Source organism: Uranotaenia lowii, chromosome 2 (genome assembly GCF_029784155.1).
Source record: "Uranotaenia lowii strain MFRU-FL chromosome 2, ASM2978415v1, whole genome shotgun sequence".
Classification (NCBI taxonomy): domain Eukaryota; kingdom Metazoa; phylum Arthropoda; class Insecta; order Diptera; family Culicidae; genus Uranotaenia; species Uranotaenia lowii.
In genome coordinates, this window is record NC_073692.1 from 224,338,298 (window position 1) to 224,356,548 (window position 18,251).

General features: G+C 36.5%; 1 protein-coding gene and 1 long non-coding RNA gene across 2 annotated transcripts; one reads left to right on the plus strand and one right to left on the minus strand.

Annotated features, from left to right (window-relative positions):
• The first annotated feature begins 1,470 nt into the window (after window positions 1-1,470).
• Window positions 1,471-11,324, plus strand: LOC129748487 (regucalcin-like). Its single transcript, XM_055743127.1, has 5 exons — window positions 1,471-1,645; window positions 1,703-1,939; window positions 2,001-2,426; window positions 10,805-10,943; window positions 11,050-11,324. Exons 2-5 carry the CDS (start codon window positions 1,777-1,779, stop codon window positions 11,249-11,251), a joined length of 930 nt encoding a protein of 309 aa, XP_055599102.1. The 5' UTR covers window positions 1,471-1,645; window positions 1,703-1,776; the 3' UTR covers window positions 11,252-11,324.
• On the minus strand, window positions 6,960-7,626 carry LOC129748488 (uncharacterized). Its single transcript, XR_008737744.1, has 3 exons — window positions 7,601-7,626; window positions 7,330-7,541; window positions 6,960-7,270 (listed from the first exon to the last, which is right to left on the minus strand). It is a non-coding gene; the product is annotated as an uncharacterized LOC129748488 (long non-coding RNA).
• Window positions 11,325-18,251: the final 6,927 nt, after the last annotated feature.

Consider the following 18,251-nt stretch of genomic DNA (forward strand, 5'->3'; position numbering starts at 1 on the left):
GCGCATATAGCCCGCTCCTCCCCTACTCAAGTATATATACACGAAAAACATAAAAAAGGTAAAATTTACCTTTTTGCGAGGTTATTTTTTCCACCGAGGTAAATTTTACCTTTTTTTCATTCACCTAGCAAAATAGTAAATAATACCGTTTTTTATTCACTGATTTAAAATGTAAATGCTAGTTGGTTCGGTTTTTCTCCAATACAAATGAAAACAAAATTCATTAAAAAATTTGTATTTATTTGAAATAAATAGGAACTTTTCATGGTAGTTATTTTTTAAATGTATCACGGTGTTTAAAAAATTATTGAAGTAAGTCCTTTTTTCGCCAGGCTAGTGGCAATTCGGCTTCGTGTTCTTCGCGCCATAATGACCACTGAATCCTCCTGCACTGCGTTAACGCATTCATGCCCTTCTCCATTCGACTAATCCGATCAGGTCCGGCTTTTCCGGAATGATATCTGGAGGATGACGTGGAATACACCTCGAAGCTGGGCCGATCTGAAACAACAGCAAAGTATTATGACGAGAACCAAAGCACAACTTAATGATATCTAAGAAAACACTTACCATTCTGTTCCGATTTTCTCATATTGGCCCGCTCACTCCTCGGCTACTTACTGTGAAAGTCGAAGAATCTCGTGTTTCTAAAAACCTTGACCGTTCTCGCAACAAAATGGACACATCCAAACCAAGGTCATTATAGTACTAAGTTCTCTGTCTTTTACACAGCAAAAAAATTTCTAAAAGTATACGGAATCTAAAACACAAGTGATTTATTTTTAAAAAGTATAATTGAAAAAAGCTGTTATTTTCCACTCCTTTTGATGTGTCCTTTCTCAAAAAGCAAATAGAAATTAATTGTTTTGCTATAATTTTACAAGTGGGGTGTGAAGTTAGGGTGATGCTCGTTAAAGAAAACACTTCACCGCACTTTCTACGCCTTTTGACTGTAAAAGTCAGAGAACTTAGTACCTACTATAATAACCTAGCAAACTAGCAGAGAGATCGTATCACCTTCTATTTACCCCCTTGATCCAAACTATAAGCTCGGTGCCATGGTAACCGCAGTCACAACATAGAATTGTGCATACTTCATTTGTGTTTTGATTTAGTTGATTCAGTTAAAGTTGTCAAAAAACTCAGTTTAAATATATCTAGTTATTAAACAGATATTTTGTTTGAAAAAATGATAAATAGTACGAGAGTATATGAGCTCGCATTAGTTTGGAAACTAATCTTCACTCATTAACCATTGCAAATATATACGCAAAACAAATAACAATTAATCACAATCAGCAAGAGACGGTTTACAAATGTTGTTTAGTAAGTATTCATCACAGTATTGAACAGAAATATATAACAGTTAACACGCTTCTGAACCTAGTCGATGAGTGCTGAAGCGTAGCTGATGAAAACACGCGTAAGGCTACGGCAAATGTGTGTAGGGAGAAACCTTTCAAAGGCCGCTCGGTGCATTTTTTTTTATACATTTACTCGACTTCACTATCAGTGGTTCAAAGTCGGTTTGGTGCAGTTAATGATTTGAACTGGAACGGAGCGAAGTTCACAATGGTCCGGTCCAATCATTGAGTCAATATTTTCCACCTAGTCATAAGTGCTCAACAACAGATTGTCGATCAAGGTAGCTAGTACAGCAGTCGCATTCGTCGAGGTGCATTGTTTGTTTTTTATTTTGCAGCTTAGGATAAAACTGTCAGTCATCGACGTGTGCCAGACCATTTGTTGATAGTCGGTTGATTCATTATCTCAGAAATGTCTTCATACCAGGTGCAACCGATTCCCGGGCCGATTCTGGATCTGGGCGAAGGGCCTCATTGGGACGCGGAACGACAAAGCTTGTACTACGTGAATCTGTTTCAAGCAGAAGTTTTGCGGCTCGATTATCCTACGAACCAAGTTTTTAGGGCTCGAGTGGGTGAGTTACGTGAAAATGTTTAAAAGAAAAAAAATTAAAACTTATAATGATTTTTGTATAGATGGCAGTACCCATGCCACATTCATAATTCCAGTGAAAAACAAGCATGATCAATTCATAATTGGTGACGGAAATCGGATAGTCCTTATTCAGTGGGATGGAGTGTCAGAAGTTGCTAGATCAATCGAAGTGATTGCTACTTTCGGCGAGTTGGAGCAAACAAATCGTTGGAACGATGGAAAAGCTGATTGTCATGGAAGACTTTTCGGTGGAACTATGATATCGGAAATGCAAGGCAATCCGTTCGAAAGCAATACCGGAAATTTCTACCGGTTTGAAGCCAACCAGCTCAAGTTTACACGACTGATCAGTAACGTTTTCATTTCCAACGGTTTGGCTTGGAATTACAACACAAAAAAGTTCTACTACGCGGATTCTGGCGCCTTTGAGATAAAAGAGTTCGACTTCGATGCAGAGGGAAATTTGAGTAAGTACCTACCTACACTTTTTTCTCGCATAACCTAAACTTCGCACACATATTTTTCTAAAATTTCGCATGTGTACGCCATTTCAATACGAGAACTAATTATTCTAAAAATGCTTCATATTTCGGATTGACCAAATTGGTTTACGAGATTGGATTTAAGAAAAAATATTGGAACGGTTTCTGAGCTATCCTCAAAACATAAAATTATTTGAGAATGAAAATAGTACTAATGCACAGTTCCAAAGTATTGGATTATTGGTCCAGATATTTAAATTATTAGAACGTTTTTTCAAAACCAATCTGTCACAATAAAAAAAAATTATAATTTTTTGTTGCTTGTAAAATCGATTCCTCTTACTAAAATCAAGAATTAATATAAATTAAACAAGTTTCAAGTTGGTTGGCTAAATTCTTTTTGAAATAGTTAATAATCACAATAAATAGACTGAAAAAAGTCACATACAAAAATATCCCTCGAATCTCGTTTGAAATTGGAGGTTTTGATTTTCATTTGAAAACCACCATGTGCACTTCGAAAATAATTAATGTCATCATCATTTGAAACACCGAGTTTCAACTGAAAGCATCGAAAACACACTTACAGTATAAGCTTTCATTTGACAGAAATTTGTGTTGTAAGAGTGAAAATTGGAGACGTCTAAAAAAGATCATACAAAGATCACATGTCTACCTTCAGCTAAATCTGACGAATAGAAGGGGATGCATCGATACTGAAATGTGGAGTAGCATAATAAGTCATGTTTCATCAACATTTGAATAGCCATGGCCATCTTGAATGGCTTTTTGCTTTCTTATATTCATTTTATTAAGATAGGTACACATTTTTCGCAGAGTGAAAGCACGTTGTTAAAATACATTAGGAAAATAATCGGTCCTAAATGGCTTCCTTGTGGCACACCGAAGGAGGCAGAAAACTGCTTGGAAAAGGTATCACAAGTCCGAACAGTCAGTTTGCGCCCAGTCAAATAACTGCGAAACCAGCCAAGTAAAGTACCACCGAACCCCAAGCGTCCAAGTTTCCCTATAGCAATTTCATGGTTCACTTTGTCGAATGCAGCTGACAGATCGGTGTATATGGCATCAGTTTGAGATTTTGCAGCAAAGCTTTCATGCACAAAAGAAGTGAACGTCATCAAGTTGCTTGTCGTAGAGCGTTTAGGCATGAATCCGTGCTGGTCATTAGAAATGTAATTCTTACAAAACGAGGAGATGGGATCCAAGACCACCAAATTTTCGGGCAAAAAGATCGCAAAAACAACGCAAATTCCATGATTATGTCTTCGACTCACGTTTTTCAACAAGATATTTTTATGATAAAATTTATTGACATTTATCATTCCTGCCACGGCCGTCGAAACTTGGAACTTCGATAACAATACTGTCCAAGGGAAGAATGCAGTTTCCAGCGTGTTACCCTGAAACTAATGTGATCAATGAATTGCGATTTTTCTCGAAAGAACACAAAATCAGATATATTCCACAATATCCTAGAGCGAATTTCGGAACCTTGGTGCAATGAATGAACAAGGCTTGCCGGTTAACAGTGCCAAAAACCTTCCGTCGAAATGAGACTACGAACTTAGATCTCAGCTGTTAAATGGTTTGTTAATAAACAAAAACTATCAAAGTTTTGTTATCAAAGAGTTGCACACATATAAGCAAATTTAAGGTTTCAATTTCCGAAAATCTGTTTATATCAGATTTGAAAATAAAATCATTAGTTCCCCTCTTATCTCTTTCTTAATTTCTACAAAAACAATAAAAAATGCTGATTCATTTTTCTTACGCACTAATCGCGATTTACCGCTCAAATGAGCTGAAATGTGTAATTAATATTGAAATTTAATTTTAAATTCTCTCTGGAAGTTTGTTTGCTACCTGAGAAAAAATGAGAAAAATAAGTAAAATTTGAAACCAGCATCCCAGCAAATTTGAAGCCGCAGGTTAACAGACCTTAAAGAATACTTTGTATTCTGAATTTGTCTCTCGGTTTTGACTGGAATAAACTGTATCAGGGGTTATTCGACCCAAAAAAACCAACAAACTGACTTTTTACATGAAATGTATTCTCAATATGAAAATTTAAACTCATAAAAATCCACAAAAGCAACTGAAAACTTTTTGACATTTAAAATAATTTGTAAGAAATCATTTACCAACTGATAAAAACAATTCAAAATTTGTTGTTTTCTATTCTATTACTTCTCATAAGAATATATTTATTTCTGTTTATAAAACCAATGCTGCATATTTCACTTGAGTGTTCATTGATTAAAAAAAACTATATGAATTCAAGCTAAAAAACGAATGGAACGCTTAATATTAGTTCATAATCAGCTAGCGTGTAAAGAAGTTATGAAACGTTTCGTTTCGGTTGTAAAAAAAACCAATAAAATAAAGGACAAAACTGTAATAAATTGTAATAAGTATTATATGCATATTATCAGTTTTGAAAACTTTCAAATCACTTCAAAAACTTTCCACTGATATTTTTGTTTTACTTAAACGCAGTTTTCCAAAGAAAGGGTATAATTTCAACAAGGTAGGTAACACAGGAGAACATCATTTTTGGTGCCTATATTTTAACAACTCGTTTAGAAATATTTTAGCGTTCTGAATTGGAATCAATGTAAACACATACTTTCTTCAGTTCCTCGACTGTCTTCGTTTAAGAAGGTGCTGCTTCAAAACACTTCCCGGCAATGTTATTCAAATCGTGTGGAGCACATCTCTAAGATTTCCCCTCAGATTTCCCCTTTTTTGACAGATTTAAGCTATTTTCTTCAGATTTGAGCTTTCATCTCCTATGCTCTCAAGGCAAAAAAAGCTTAAATCTGAGGAAAAAAAGCTTAAAAACGAGATTCACCAAGACTTGTTTAAAAGATGTTGGTCACACGATCCGAGATATTAACCAAACAGTAGCGCCACAAAGTGCTCCATACCACAGTTTAGAGAATTTGGGAAGCTTTTAGGAACAGGCATATAATTAAAAGGAAATTAGCTTCTAATGTTATTTTTTAATAATAATTGGGCAAAATTTTGTCATGCGAAGGTACTTTCAAGACACGCCGACAGAAATACATTAGATTTCTTACAAAATTTTTCGAAAAATGTGCAAACAGCTCTCACATAAGAGCAGACATTTCAGAAGTGCATTTTTCATAAATAAAATACAACTCTTAAATAACATAATAAAAAACCTAAATAGTTTTAAATCTTCTTCCAGTACTAAAAACAACTCAAACACTCCGTTGATTCCAGAAAAAAACCATCAAATTTTTTACTTTAGTTAACAGAAATCAGCATAAAATTCTAGTTTTTTCAAATAGATTTTTTCCTTGTTAGAATGCTTTCCAAAACAGAACTTTCGTAAATTTAGCTTAAATATCTCCAATATTTTTTTTGGATGAATGTTTTTGTAAAAATATCACTTTTTCATTCAAAAACTTTTAAAATACTTAGGTGTGTTTTCAATAGCCAGAAAAACACCAGTTTTTGAAACTCAATTTATCGCTTAGTAGCTATCAATATTTTTTCAAAAAATATTTTAAACACTAGAAGAAGACCTAAAAGTTGATTCTTCTTACTTTTTAAGAGATCTCTGAAGAAAAAAGCCGTAGTAAAATGAGTTTTAAATTCATCGAAAATTAACACCCTTTTGTTTACCTTTTTTCCTAACTACAAAACGTCAAACATTTACCTGGCATCGCGGATACATAGACAAATCGTGTAACGTTGCAGGGATCTGCTTCATAATCGCCCAGTACTTCTCGTTGGGGCGGAGTTCCCAAGTGTTGAACATTTTCGGCACGAAATTGACCTTATTGTCCGCATACCACTTCAGCACGTCCTCGGTGTAGTGGCATGGACCAAATGCAGCCAGAAGATAGGTGGGACGTTGGGGGCATTCAGGACCAGGCTTCCGAAAAGTACAGCTTTGCTATGACAGCTTTTTTCTTGCCAAACAAACTGTCTCGGTTTTCCTTACCACTCGGTTCGCTGCTGTACCGTCGGTAACGAATCGTAATGCTTCGGCTACATCGCACACGTGCGAGAACCCAGGCTGTATCTGAACAATCTGCTCAAAGCATCACGGAGAACAAAGTATAGTGTTTTCAACAATAATCCACTTGCTTTCAATCGTATTTCTGATTGATTCTCGGCTAACTATAATTATTAAAAATTAAACTATACATATTGTTGGCTGTTTGGGTGTTTTGATTCAGTCAATTCTAGATGCTATAGATTCAACTACTCATGTATTGTTAATTATTTGCATTCAACTATAATCATGATGAAATCCACTACAGTTGTGTAATTGAAAGTACGCGTTTAATTATGAAAATGATAGATTTCACTACTACTGTGTAGTTGATTGATTGCATTCAACTATAGCTATAATGGATTCAAGTAGAAGAGTATTTTTGTTTTTTTTACGTTTAACTATAGATATTATCTTTTCAACAATATTGGTGTGATAGATTTTACAATGTTAAAAGTTATATTTCTTTTCAAATACATTTTATTATTTATTAAAATAGATAAATTTCACAAAAAAATTGCTCGCTTTCAGCCATGTATCCAGTCGAAGTCCGGAGCCATTGACATTTTGAATTTTCCGGTTGCTGCTGGAAGTTTCTCTTTGGATGTTGCCGTAAAAATACGGATGATCCCGTTAGCATCCCGTTGGCACGCACTTTATCTACACGAAAGTTGAGTCTCGCCGGTTGCTGTCTTTGTAACACGTCTACCGAGCAATTTCCTTCTTTCCGCCGGGAACTTCGAACACTATCATGATGATGCAGCCACTTTCTGGGTCGACACTAAAGGAGAAAAAAACACCATCTAAACCACTTAAAATCATTCACATTAATATTATTACCTGGAAACACATCCCGCCTTTGTCCCTACTGCTGCTGAGATCTTTTCCGGTGCTTCGCTCGATGGTCATTCCGCTAGCGGTGCTTGCTGGAAGTCCACCTGGTCCTATTAATTTTAAACTTGGAGCTGCTGCTGATGATGAAAAGGAGGGCTGACGTCCAATGATGATTTCCTCTAGATGATGCCGGAAATTTGTTGTAGATTACTGGTAACCTAAGGGAAAACAGAATAATTGTAATATTCAATCAAATCAGTCAATTTTCAGATTTTACCGCGCGCGTATTTGGCCATTTTTTTTCTTTTTTACCAATGAAGGATGCACTCTTGCGTACGGGAACTCAAATTTAGGTTCAAATAAAGAAAATTGAAAAAAGTCAACTGTATGAATATTTGATCCTAACAGATAAAATTTACATTCAAATACACTTTTATATTGGTAATGATTTGCTAAAATAATTGGATCAACTAGTCGGCTTTTTCTCCGCGTGTAGTTGAATCTATTGTGTTTATAGTTGAATGCATAAAATAAATCATACTATTGATTGCATTATATTGATAGTTGATTGCGTAAGGACAATTAGAAGTTTGTAGTTGAATCTATTATATAAGAAGTTGAATGCGAAAAAATCAACTGCATTTCGATTATTGGTATAACAAGCTGAAATAATTGGAACAACTGTCGTCTTTTTTCTCCGTGATGCGTTGCCGAAAGTGTTGTGCTTTAAGCTGTAGCGAACCCAACCGACAGTTCGGTTTTCATCCCTTCATGCCTCCTGTTTCGAAAATAATTTCATCCTAACTGTCGGCTGCAGGGCGTGACAGTTTTTGCAGGACTGTCACGGGTGACTGTCGTGCCCATACCGTACCCATGCCCGATCGTATGCGCTGCTGCTCGGATCGAATAGATCGAACGAGCCATATATTCACACCGAGCAGCAGCATACGACCGTGGCGTAACGCGATGTGTGGTGCCGGTGCGGGTTAGGCGAAAAGGGGTGGGGAGGGTGATTGGGGTGATCACTATCCGCAGTAGCCGAGCGAATCTCGGCTACAGTCGGACAGAGTAAGTAGTACTGTCATGCGAAATTCAACGCATTGAAAACTGTCACGAAGATTTTCCAAAAACTGTCACGAAGCTTAAAAAACTTTCATACCTACGAACAAACTCTCGCATGAGGTAAAACAAGCCATTGCTGTACATCGCCCGACCGCTCCTTTTAAAACTGTCGGGGAAGAAATATTCGGGAAGCTTTCATCGAGGTGCATGTGCGACATTCGCAAGAATACTTGTTCGCCAGTACTTTTCGGAAGCCTGTTCAGGACAGTAAGCAGCCGCTTCTTGAGGCACTCTTTCATGTACACCTGTTCGTTCATCGTGTCCTGGGTCACGAATGGTGCACTCCGCTTCTCACACGTGCAGATGGCTTGCCATACCAGGAATCTATTCGCAAATTTGGACATCTTCAGAGTGCGGACATGCTCCGGAACGCTGAACTTATCCTTGTCCGTGAAAAAACATTCATCTCTCGTCAGCATGTTGAGGTACAACTGGCAGGGATTTTGGCGGACTTGTTCTGCTTCTCGTCGCGATGAGGGGCCTTTTGTACCTTGAACGTTCGAAGCCCAGACTTAGTTTTGGCTTTCTGGACAAAACTTTGGCTTAGGTGCAGCTTCTTAGTCACATCCCTAACGGAGGCGTTCGGGTTTCTATTGAAGTCCCCAACTATGCGGTTGTGATTTTTGGTGTTGTCGGAATACTTTTTCCTTCACTTCTGGGCTTCCGATCGGTGATCAATCGTTCCTCGAACCGCTTACTCACTCGCGGCATCGTGGAATTCACGTTTTAGCGATAGAACGATGCGAGAGATCCCTGTTCTCGTGATGAATGCGCAAGATTTTATCACGCACGAGCTGTTTTTCCGACTTCATTTCCGCGAGTTTTGATCACAGGACTTTAAAAGTTTCAGGATGTAAACAATGCACTATGAACTAAATCCAAATCAAATTTTCATTAAATTCTACCCAACAGTTAAAAAAATTAGAGCAATTTCATAGTGTGGCAATTTCATTGTGGACACCCTTTAAACATTCCTCTCTCTAGTAGCTTCAGTGAAGAATAAATTTAGAAAACAACGAAGAAGAAAAATTTAATAGTTTAATGACACAACGTAACATTACATACCATAACAACAAAGGTCAGCCCACAGTGGCTATTATTTGTCTTTTACATTACTCTACACAGCATTACACATCTTAAAAACAAAGTTCAGCCCACAGTGGCTATTTTTGGTTTGTTCCTATACACAACACAGCATTACAAATCGTAATAACAAAGCTCAGCCTACAATGGTTATTAATTGTCTGTTACATTACACAACACAGCATTTAACACCGTAACAACAAAGCTCAGCCCATAGTGACCCTTTTTGTTTCTTATAATACACAACATACCATCATAACAACAAAGCTCAGCCCACAGTGGCTATTTCTTGTTTCTTGCAATACACAACACAGCATTTCACATCGTAGCATCCAAATTAAAACATATTGCCACTTTATATAGGGGAGAGTGGGGATACTTGATCCCCTTTTCTTATTTTCACCATATCTTTTTGGAAAAAATCAGCAACTCGCCGTCTTTGACATTTTCTGATAGCTTGTAACTTCAAGTTTCTATGCTCCAAAATATAGAACGATACTTGAACCCGTTGATGAATTAGAATCATTTTCGTGGGAGTAAAAAAATTGCGATTTTTCTGAAGTTAGGGGAGACTTGATCCCCTATTGAAGGAGACTTGATCTTTTCTTCAGGAAGCCCTAATCCTTGAATAAAAATCAAACAAAACCCCAAGAAAGAATGTTAATTGACTATTTTGGTCATGTTTGTTCTTATTTCACAATGTATAGCAGACATAAGAAGAAAATTCTTTAACTTTGTCTCAACGCTAATGACATTGCATACTTAAAGGCGCTATTTTTTATAATTAAGAGAAAATTAATTATTTTTGCTCTTTTCTTCAGACAACTGTTTGATAAATATTAGTTTTAAGATAAATATTAGTTATTTCGTAATCAGCAATCATAACGATCAATTCAGAAGAAGAATATGCCGTTTGGAAGGGAGATCAGCTGTACCCAACTCTAGGGGATCAATTGTACCCATAATCAACATTTATAAAACTTTTTCTGAAAAAAAGTTGAGAGTTTTCCATTGCTTTGAAAATATGGCATTATGAAGTTCTGAGAGAAGTTTAGGCCTCAAAAGAGGCCTGTGGTTTCTCACAAGCTGCTGCATAAAAAACAAGTTTATAATAAATATTTATATTTCAAAGTGGTTCCAATCATTGATTAATTTTTGAACTTACAAAATATTGTTAACCACACCACACACCATGACAAACCTTATTAAGAGCTTTGCTATCAATTTAAAAAATAACTTCAAAAAAAGTTTATCCCTGATTTTGTTTTTATTTCAGGCAACGGAAAGGTTTGGTTTGACTTCAAACAAAATGGACAGAGGCCGGTTGAGTTCCCTGACGGTATGACCATTGATGACCAGGGAAATCTTTATGTTGCAGTTTTTCATGCAGCCAAAGTTTTAAAAATCAATCCAAGGTACGGCAGTTTTTCTTCAAAAGATTTTCTGTTAATTTTTGATTTTTTTTTTGAAGCATTGAAATCCAAATTATTTAATTATCTTTTCAATTCTCTTCTTGTTCAGTGGCCAGGTTGAAATGGAGATCCAAACCCCGGCCAGTCAGGTGACATCTGTAGCTTTCGGGGGACCGCAGCTGGATGAGCTTTACGTCACCACTGCCAGCAGACAGGACAGTGGAATCCCACTGCCGGAACCAGCCGGGGCCACCTTCCGTGTAACGGGGCTCGGAGTTCGAGGTACACCGATGTATCAGGTTGAACTTTAAGGGGTAATTTTTTTTGCCAAATAGTATTATATATGATGTAAATTTGACTGTATGTGTTTACCAGAGATTTAGAAAAATGAAATTATATCAGTATTGTAAAAGTCTCAAGCTTCTTTCTAATTTAAAAAATGTAGAGTTATCGAAACGATCTTGGTTGGGGAAACATCCCCCCTAGGAATGACTTCCCAAATGTGCTATGAGCATCATTTAGATACCTAAGTTTGCATATCACCCAAAATATGAACAAGAAAAAAGTTTCTCCAACGGCCAAAGTTGTACCCATTTGAATAGCTTGTGCTGTGTTCCAAACTGAAGAGTTGCAACGCCAAAACAAACTAATTAAAATTTAGCAGCAATTTAACATCGCCTGAGATAATTTCATCAGCTTATCCCCGGAGCCGTGCAAAGAAGCTTCCACTCGACTAACAACTATAAAACAAACTGCGGACGTGAGTTGTCAACTTCTTTATATTTTCTGTTATTTTTTGTTGTTGCTTCCATGGTCCGGACAAGCTGCAACATTTCTGCCAAGTGTGAAACCAACAATCCTGGAAGCTGCTGGAACATCTCGACGGAAAAACGTTCATTTGATGGGATGGAGCACAAACCGAAACCAAGATCGCCTGGAGGCAGTTTCCAACTCTTCATAATTGAAGCTATCCCGGGGTGTCGGTTGCAAGAAAAGCAAAGCGAGTGAGTATCCACTCAAAAACTTTGTCCACGGGATAACTAGCCCCTGTTCCAACTTCCAACTTACTTACAAAGTTGGGCTACAAAAATCCACCACAATCCTCCGGCTGAAAGACACACAGTAGCTTCCTAGGAATTGCCAAGTTGGCTTAAACGGACTCACTCACTCACTACACAACTGGGCCCCCAACCACTAGGTCTCGGAACATTTGTCCGTGTTGAATGTGGGGGAGGATTGGCTGCTTAGAAGCGTATAAATAATTAGCCGAAAACCGAAAGGGGATTAGGTGAGATTACATTAAGTTGAATCGTATTAATTTGGCACATGCATCCTAGTTTCAGACCAGTTACCGACAGGGCCAGATAACGAGATAACACACGTAAATCGTTAGCGATATCCTTTCCGTTTCGTTCAACTTCGGTCCCTCGTACTTGTGGAAGGTGTTAAATAGGCAAATAAGAGAATAAAACGATTATCCTAGCAATTGTTTTCCTCAGCTGTCGATACCTTTAGTTGGTATAAAAATTTTCACAGCTTAATCAGAATCAAAAGCAGCTCTAATAGAGTGGTGAGTTTTCAATCCTAAACATCATTATAAACAAATGTTCAATATTGGTTTTCAATCTGGTTTAAATCTGAGCTATTTTTGCAAAAAAAATGATGTGTTTTCATAAGCTACCTGGTGTTTTTAACCCAATATAGCTTCGAATTAGTAAAGTCCCAGCAATGAATTCAAAAAACTTTTCAAGGTGGTCCCTTTATTCCATGGCGACTGTCAAAAACGTAATAATAAACGTCTAATAGTTCCTTCTCCCAAACGTGAAAATTGAATCACACTGTGGAAAGTGAGTCCATCCAAAATGAAAACATCATATAAATAATACATTTTTATTAGCATCTGGGTTGTTTATCTTAAACTTACGTTGATTTCATGTTCAGGATTTTTTGGTTTTCATATAAAAACGAGCATCGTCGGAGACATTCGCTACTAACAGAAGGAATTTCGGGCCAATCTTGATGTTTTTCATTTAATGTTGTTGCTAAGGTTCCATCACTAAGCAGGGTTAGGATTACTAATCGGACAGCGTTGCGATGCCTGTAAAAACGACCACCTGATCTATTTTTTTCAAAAATTTTAACGAACTTATTTCTGAGATATTTAAAATGCACTAAACCGAGGCAGTTTTCTTAATGGCTTAAGCAAGCATGAATTTCCGGTCCAAAGTTTTGTCCACCGGACTCGTATTCCGCCCAAATTCTACGATGCAGCTTTCGTCTCCATGCTTCCGAATCTAATTTTAGACCACCCCAATGCTTATTTCTTGCATTTTCGCCAACTGACTAAGCGAAATCTTGAGAATTGAACATCATTTTTGCAGGATATTTTTGCGCTTTTTCGGGGAAAGAAGGATTTCCCCTTAGCATTTTCACGAAAATTATGAACAATTGAGCTCGCCATACACCAACTTAACTTACGAATTACGGTTACTTTTAGCGACAAAACATCATTTTCTGACGAGATTGAACTAAATTATTCTCATAACTAACACATTTGACCAATAACATGCGACAAAAACAAAGAAATTGTGCGTGCTCGGTCATTAGGAACCAGTACCACAGATGAACAGCTAAGCCTTGAAAAGTGTAAAATCCCAACGAACGCATTGAATCAATGTTATGTTTTTTTGGTTGAGCCACCACATGTCTCCAAGGACAACTGAGAGAACTGTCAAAATGTAAACACAACAAAATATAAAAAATCTGGTAAGTTATGAAGATCGTATAACTATTTGACAAATTTTTATATTGAAGACTGGTAATGCGTTTGTGATACTGCCTAAAAAAAATTTGAGTTTGAAGCTGTTTTCAAATTGCTTCAAACTAGTATGAAAAACAAAACTGTTTTCTAAAGAGACAGATATGATACGTGAAAATGCCCACTAAGAGACGCCTAGAATCGGTATTGCTGTGTGGGACTGTTAATTTTAAGCTCAACTGGATAAAAAAAATTGGTTTCCCGGACTTGTCCAATGATTTTAATTCGTTTTTTTTTAGTAAAAATAACGAAGGCAAATGAACCAGATAAATTCACCAAGTTTATCAGTTCATAAGTAACAGGTTATTGTATATTTTATAAAGGAACAAATTCTAATAACATTTTTGTTTATTAATTTTTGAGAAAATATACGATTGCGCCCTTTCGAGAAAGAGGAAATTCAAAAGTTGATTCGTAGTTTTTCAACGGCGCAACAGATGGCACTGTTTTTCGTCAATTTTAAGAGCAAGTTCACTGGTGTTGGGAAAAGTGGTAGAAATTTTGTCACTTTTTGCACATTTTGAAAATTTTGCCATTCAAAAACATTTTCATGATCTGTGGCCTTCAAGTTTTTCTACAACAAGTGTTGTATTTTCGCATGCTGTGATGCAAAAAGCTTTATTTCTATCATAAACGGCTGAAATAGAAACAGTGCTATTACAACGCCCAAAGATCTTGAAAACAATTTTGCATGGTAAAATTTTCAAAATGTCAAAATTTCTACCACTTTTTCCCAACACAAGTGAACTTGCTCTTACAGCTTGTTTAAATAACAGCAATTGAAATTTTAAACAGGTTTCTAGATTTTTTTTTATTCGAGTTTGTACATCTTTTGATTATATACTGTTGCTGAATCGCCAAACCAGAGTTTACGTCAACATCAGCAATGGCGACCAAGGTTTTTTGAAACACGAGGTTCTCCGACTTTTAAAGTAAGTATGCGAGGAGTGAGCGGGGCTCTCAATGAATTTTTTTACAAACAGAAGATTATTTGCACAGCTTTTCTGTGGTTTGTTGGTAAACAAACTCCATGAGTTCCACTGTTGCATAGCCAAAATGGCTGAATCGGGAATTTGATGTAAGGTAACACCTTCTATATATACACCTTGATGGCGACAGTCACTGAATACAGAACAAAACAACAATGCTATTATCTCAAGAAATTTAAAAAATTTTATTCTTTGAGTTATTGAACTTTTACCGAAAGTGATTTGAAGATCTTTTTTTACCACTATAAAATGTTTCGCACATGAAAAAATTATAATAAAATATTACAAATTTAATAAAATTCAAAAAATTATGTTTGAATTTTACTAAAATAAACTGGATTTTTTTTATTTATTTGATCATAGGGATTTTAACATCTATGGGGTCATTCATCCCTCTATAACAAACTGGATGATTATTGGAAATCGTAAAGCTGAAGCTGGTTCTAATTTGTTTATCGATGGATGTGCAATCGAAAGAGTACGCCAAGTTAAATACTTAGAAGTACAAAGAGATGAAAAGCTGAATTTCGTAGCTGATATCGACTAACACTGTCAAGAAGATTGCCATGAAATATGGAATACTTTATAGGATAATTAGATATATATCTTTTTGGTCAAAAATTATCTACGTAAAATCATACGCATAACGCATACGCATAATAACGCCACACTCTGACAATTGCGCTACCATATTGCTTAATGCATCAGATACACAATCGAAAAGGCTGCAGAGAATACAAAACAAGATAATGCGAGTAAGGCTATAATCATTTAGAATCCGGGCATTTACAAACGTGTTTATTTTAATAACTATACATTTGATCGAAAAACTGTCTATGGAGGAAATGAAGGTGTTACGATGATATTTAATGTGAAAATATAATTAATTAATTTATCGTTGATTACAAAGTTCTCTTACTTTATCATAAAATCCTTTTTTTTATATCTTTGCACACATTTTTCAGTCATGTATTGATCTATTATTTTTACCATAGAAGCAAAACCTTTACAAAATTATAAATTTCTACACGAATTCATCAGGAAAAAAACAATTAAAATCTGGGGCAGGATTATGGAACTAGAAACAATCGAGTTTCGTTCGATTCGACCGACTTTGGCATTACCGATCTTGAACGAGCTCGATTCGAATGGACGGTTTCGAGATGATCTACTAACCGATTTACTCGAAATCTAGTATGTTGAAATCAAGAACTCGAACGAGATACGTAATTCCGATTCTAATTCGATTCGAGTTAAAACTCGAAACGAGTATCTCGAACGGAAAAGGAGGATCGGTTTTAACAAAAATTCCCTTGTGCATCAGCACACATCTGTCACATTGCGTAAAAACCGGTTGCACAGATTGAAATCTATAGAACTGCTCACTATTAGTTATTAACTTGATGTCTACTAGTCAGGCAACACTTTTTACCTGCCGGAAACGGATTGAATTCATTGTTTAGGGGTCTGTATTCAGTTATTCTCAATAACCATATACTTTTAACCATAATTGATATCAACGGTTCCACTCCAATGCTTGTTTTGAGCTTCGTGATCATTCTAGAGTGGCTCCTTATATTTCTCAACCATTTGGGCCAAAAAAAAAATCACGAAGAATCAACAGCTCAGAGTTTTCAAGTCTACAATGAAAAATTTCCGAAGCGATTGTGCAAAATTATTTTTACCGTGTCTTTTTGCATTGTAAATATCTCAAACACACGTTAACTTAAAACTTGAAAAAATAAGCAAGATAGGTAGTCCTTTTCATAGTCAACACAACGCTGCTAAAGTTTTGCATATGCGAGCTCTAGTAACGTAGCTATCACCAAAATGAAGTGCCCGGATACTAAATGATCATAGCCTTAGTGATACGATGTTATCGATATACTCCAAGAACTCTTATACTTGATATTCTGCAATGGTTGACAGTTGAGCAGAGGATTGCGTACAACAGTTTGATTTTCATTCACAAAATGTAGAACGGAATGTTAACATTAGGGATGTACCGAATAGTGGTATTTGGCGAACGGCCGAATACCGAATATTGACCTTTTAAACTATTCGGTCAAAGGAATATTCGGCCGTCATAAAGCTTTTCTTAGAGCATACAAACTACAAACACGCTTCAATTTTTTCGGCACCAGCGTTGTCAGATTGAAAACCGGTCAAGTCCGTAGATTTGACGGAAATCGAAAAATGTACCTACTGATTTCGGTAAAATAAAACTTGATGACCTTTTTTTTTGGTCGTCATGTAGAATTTGGATTTATCCTCAGAACCCCTTGAGTTTTTTCAATAATCCGTAGAAAATCCGTAGGGAATGCTCAAAACCCGTAGATTTCGAGAATCGATCCGTAGCTCCGTGGAAATGCTTAAAATCCGTAGAACTACGGAGAAATCCGTAGATCTGGCAAGGCTGCCACCCACCGTACCTACTCGGAGAGCAAACAAACACGTTCTGTTTGACAACAAGGACGCCTGCGCGACGCCGTTCGGAAATATGGCTGCTCCCACGTATTGATCCATCATACCCTGGAAGGAATCTTCTGCAGGAAGAAGACGAGGTCGCCAGAGTACACGGAGGAGCAGATTGAGACGGTTAAATCACAGTGTCGGTGGATGACCAAAAATACCGCGGGATGTCATTCGTTCTGGATGACGAAAGCTATTTTCCGCTGTCCAAAACGTATATTCCAGGAAATGATAATCCTACTACTCCAGCGACAAGTCATCCACACTGCCTGTGATGAAATACAAGTTCAAGCACAAGTTTGAAAAAAAGGTTATGTTGAACATCGCCATTTCCGACCGGGACATTTCAAAGCCTTGGTTTAAGCCAAGCGGTCTGGCAATCAACCAACAAATCTATCAAGAAGAGTGCCTCGATAAAATCCTGCTGCCGTTCCTGAACGAGCATCACGCGGATGGGAAGTACGTAGGGTGGTCGGATTTACCGGTTTTTTTCAAATCCGGTATTTCGGTATTTGTAATATATAAAACTGATAAAACCGGTATTTTTCAAAGTATATCGAATTCATGAAAGGGTTTCGACTAATTGCAGTAGTAATGGCATAAAATGCCTTAAATTTATAACGTAATGGATTAAGCAACATTTTCAATGGTATTGTGCCTTTAGGTTATCCCTTTTTGTCATAAATTTATCATCATCCTCATGATAATCATAATATTTATCATCTTCATTTTATTATTACAATTTCGCTGTGAGGTTGCGGAAATTCTAGAAGTTTCATATTATTTTCAACGAATTTTTGTCCTATACTCTGTAAAACAGTATTCATAATTAAGAACAGATTTTATAGATTTAGTAAAAGCTTATGTAGTCTTGAAATTGGATATACAAAAAGATTTTTCGTTGAAATAATGACTTAAATAATTGAAAAACAAAACTCAAAACACTGTCACAAAGTTTTTTGTTGACTCACAGAATTGCAGATTATTGTCATCTAAAATACGGATGTTTTCCCCACAAATCAGGTCGTTATC